The following is a 3,572-nucleotide window of genomic DNA, read 5'->3' as shown; positions in this document are numbered from 1 at the left end:
ACCCACAGTCAAATTTGTATATGTTCATTTCTTATTATATGGTTCAACATGTTGTAACCATATTTATTAACAATATATATCTAATTTATATTTGTATTTTTATTAAAACAACAGACTTTTGTTTAGGTTTTTCTTATTAATTTCAAACATACATGTCTATGTTTTATATTTGATATAAGATAAATATATATTGACATACATGAATATATATATATATATATACATACATACACACACACACACACATATATATATATGTATATGTAACATATGTCTACAATGTCAATATAGGAAATTGTTCCAATTTCTAACAGGTTTCATATATTTTTACATATATGTACATGTATAGGATTTATATGTCCATATGTACATATATTACATCTATATCATAAAGACCCCAGTGAGACGACCTGACAGTTTCAGTGTGAGGCGACAGGAAGTGATTAATAACAGAACGTGTGACTCTCCAACGCTTCTTTCTTCTAAAAGTGAAGTTACAACTAAAGACAAAAGGTTTCAAATCCTGAATATTCTTGAATATTTGGTCGTTATGATCAGGACTGAATTGTAACTCAGTGATAGTGGAAATTAATATTAATATGTCATTTTTTTATTGCAGTTTTTTGAGGACATTTTTGTTCTTAATGTCATGAGTGTTAGTTTATGTAATTGAAAATAATAATGCATCAAAATCTCACTGTAGTTTTACATCTCTTCTCTCAGGCTTCTCTCTGCAGCTCTAGTAACAACAGGTCTGTGAGCCAATCAGAAGAGAGGAGGCTCTGAGCCTCTCTTCTGATTGGCTGACTGTTTTCTGAGTGATCCAATAAAAATAAAGCAGGTTTCAGGTAAAACACTCAGAGAAACCAAATCCTGCAAGGTTTGGATGGTGGGTCCAGGTGGGCGGGGCTTGGTGACTGCTTTGTTGTGACATCACAAAGTTCCAGAAGTCCTGACGGCTGGTTTTAAGGCTCAGTTTCTGAATACAGGCTGTGTGCATTTCTCTGTGGACTGAGGCTTTGATACTTTCACAGTATTAATATAGAAGCTAGAGCTGATCTATAATCACACTACACATGGACACAGACCTTTACACTGGAGGAACTTTAACTGCAGGAACCTGTTCAACAGTGTCAGTGAAATGAGTGAAATAAATAGCAGATCATTTATTCTCACAGCTGGTCTGACGGTGAGTCCCAGCAGCTCCCAGCTGTTTGAAGAAGACTCTGTCTCTCTGAGCTGTGAGGAGGACGACAGCTCTGCTGGATGGAGGCTGAGGAGGAACACCACCAAAGAAACCAGGACTCAGTGTGACGACTGGGGAAGATCAGCTGGTTCTTCCTGTAACATCAGCTTCGTCGTTTCATGGGACAGTGGAGTTTACTGGTGTGAGTCCAGAGAGGGAGCAACCAGTAACAGCATCAGCATCACTGTCACTGGTAAGATCAGACTGTGGAGTCAGTGTTGATGAAGCTGTGTGTAAATGGATGAAATGCTGTAGTTTGTCTGTGTGTTGAGGTGGAGCAGTGATCCTGCAGAGTCCTGTCCTCCCTGTGATGGAGGGACATGATGTCACTCTGCACTGTAAAACAAAGACCCCTCCCTCCAACCTCCCAGCTGCTTTCTATAAAGATGGCTCCCTCATCACAGAGACTACAGGTCACATGACCATCCACCATGTTGACAAGTCTGATGAAGGCCTCTACAGCTGTGACATCAGAGGTCATGGAGAGTCTCCACGCAGCTGGATCACTGTCACAGGTCAGGAAACTCTTCTGATTCTATAAACCTGCAGAGAAATACAACAGGAAGGAGGAGCGAGGAGAACAACATCCAGTGTTTTAAAATCCAGTAGAGGAGGAGGTGAGGTAGAGGCAGACAAGTTGTCTCTCAGTGATGATGAGAAAAGTTTGCAGCTTGTAACTTCTGTGGTATTTCTGTTGTGAGGCTCAGAGCCTCCTCTCTCCTGATTGGCTCAACGACCTGTTGTTACTAGAGCTCCAGAGACAAGCCTGAGACAGGAGATGTCAAACTACACTGAGATGGTTTTTGGTTCTTCTCATGCATCAACACTGGAGCTTTAAAGCAGAAAACACAGGAAGCAAAGTTTACTCCAGGATCATACCTGAGAGTCCAGGTGTTCCAGACCTCTGCCTCCACACAGTGTGGTGTTCTACACACACCTCCTGGTGCGTGGTTTGGTTTTTGGTGGACAGGAAGCACCTGAGGAGACGGAGTAAATGACAGAGTTCCTGCCCTTTTCTCTACAGGTAAATCTACGACCACACCGCCACCCACTAGCAAAGCCCCGCCCCCTGCCTCAGACCCCTTCCAGCTTGTGATCCAACTGGTGCGCCACCTGGTGGTGGTCTGCCCGTACGTCATCTCCACTGTCGTCATGGTGTCTCTATATCGCCAAAGAGCCACAGGTAAATGTTCTGATGTCACCTGCTTTAGTTGCAGGAGGTTCAATTCAGTTAAATCCTTATCTGATTGGCTCACTCAGAGTGGGTGTGGCTTGAAGTCGGTTCATCTCCTGCACTTACAAAAAAATTAAGTAAAAAATAAGCGACTTTTCAGACGTAACAAGAAAACACCTGGAGAATGTAAATGTGAACTCATTTCAAATAGAAGGTATGAATAAAGTTGGATTTTGAACCCAAACAATCTTCAGAAAACCCATTAAAGCAAGATCATCAGTTTTTATTTCATATTGATTATATGTTATTGATCTGTGTGGATTAAACCTTTAACTGCTCCATCTGCAGGAAGTGACCCGTCCGTCTCAGTGGCCACACCCACAACTGACCAAGCCCAGAGGGAATGGGCTGATGAGTATGATGTCATCGTAGAGGACCCCACCCTCTGAGCAGCTCTGTTCGTTCACACAGGAAGTGGATCCATGTCAAACAGCCTGTTTCAGTTGAATGTGTCAAAATAAAACGTCCTGACGGAGCTGGTTTAAAATAAAACGTGTCCAGACTTCAGACAGACTGAGTCTGAATTCATTCATTCACAGATCAGTTCAGTTCTAGTAAATTCAGACTTTTTTCAAAATAAAACAAAATGGCCGACGGAGGAACTGCATCCGACCACTGAACTCAAACCACAAACTATGAGCCATTGTGTCCTGTTGTTTGTTGTTGAGTGCAATGGTCAGCCAGGTGTCATTGATTGTTACCATGGTAACACCGGTCTTAGACCGGAGTCAGTCTGGAGGTAAGGCGTCTGATGTTTTAGTCTTAAAATGAGTCAGTTTGTATTTTAGTTACTAAAATCAGACTGATCTGGACCAACACCAGTCTGACCAGTCTGACCAGTCTGTATGGAACCAGCTCCAGGTCTCAGTCTGACAGGAAAACAACAGGAAGCTTTATGATCCATGTGTTTCTCTGCACATGTCATTTGATTGATTTAATTACTGATTGATTGATTGATTTAATTTGAGCGTGTCTCAGCTGTTTATTTACAGCTTCACTGGTTCATGTAGAAACTATTCTGGGAAATAAGTTTATTCACGTTTCCTCAACTGTAAACAACAAGACAAAACATCATCAGTGCCAAGCTAGCAG

At 41.7% G+C, this 3,572-nt stretch overlaps 1 protein-coding gene across 1 annotated transcript; it reads left to right on the top strand.

The window, feature by feature from the left end:
- Positions 1 to 1,126: 1,126 nt before the first annotated feature.
- Positions 1,127 to 2,977, top strand: LOC111649426 (sialoadhesin-like). Its single transcript, XM_023399179.2, has 4 exons — positions 1,127 to 1,439; positions 1,519 to 1,761; positions 2,271 to 2,429; positions 2,769 to 2,977. Exons 1-4 carry the CDS (start codon positions 1,142 to 1,144, stop codon positions 2,867 to 2,869), a joined length of 801 nt encoding a protein of 266 aa, XP_023254947.1. The 5' UTR covers positions 1,127 to 1,141; the 3' UTR covers positions 2,870 to 2,977.
- Positions 2,978 to 3,572: the final 595 nt, after the last annotated feature.

The sequence above is a fragment of the Seriola lalandi genome, unplaced genomic scaffold, assembly GCF_002814215.2.
Source record: "Seriola lalandi dorsalis isolate HSWRI2012SDOR001 ecotype SW California unplaced genomic scaffold, Sedor1 jcf7180002050762, whole genome shotgun sequence".
NCBI lineage: Eukaryota > Metazoa > Chordata > Actinopteri > Carangiformes > Carangidae > Seriola > Seriola lalandi.
This window is presented reverse-complemented; position numbering and strand designations above follow the sequence as displayed.

Bases quoted from the DNA above. Each gene is read 5' to 3' on its own strand.
- LOC111649426 (XM_023399179.2), top strand. From the start codon at position 1,142: ATGAGTGAAATAAATAGCAGATCATTTATTCTCACAGCTGGTCTGACG. The intron at 1,762-2,270 runs GTCAGGAAACTC...TTTTCTCTACAG, and splicing joins CAGCTGGATCACTGTCACAG to GTAAATCTACGACCACACCG. The intron at 2,430-2,768 runs GTAAATGTTCTG...CTCCATCTGCAG, and splicing joins ATATCGCCAAAGAGCCACAG to GAAGTGACCCGTCCGTCTCA.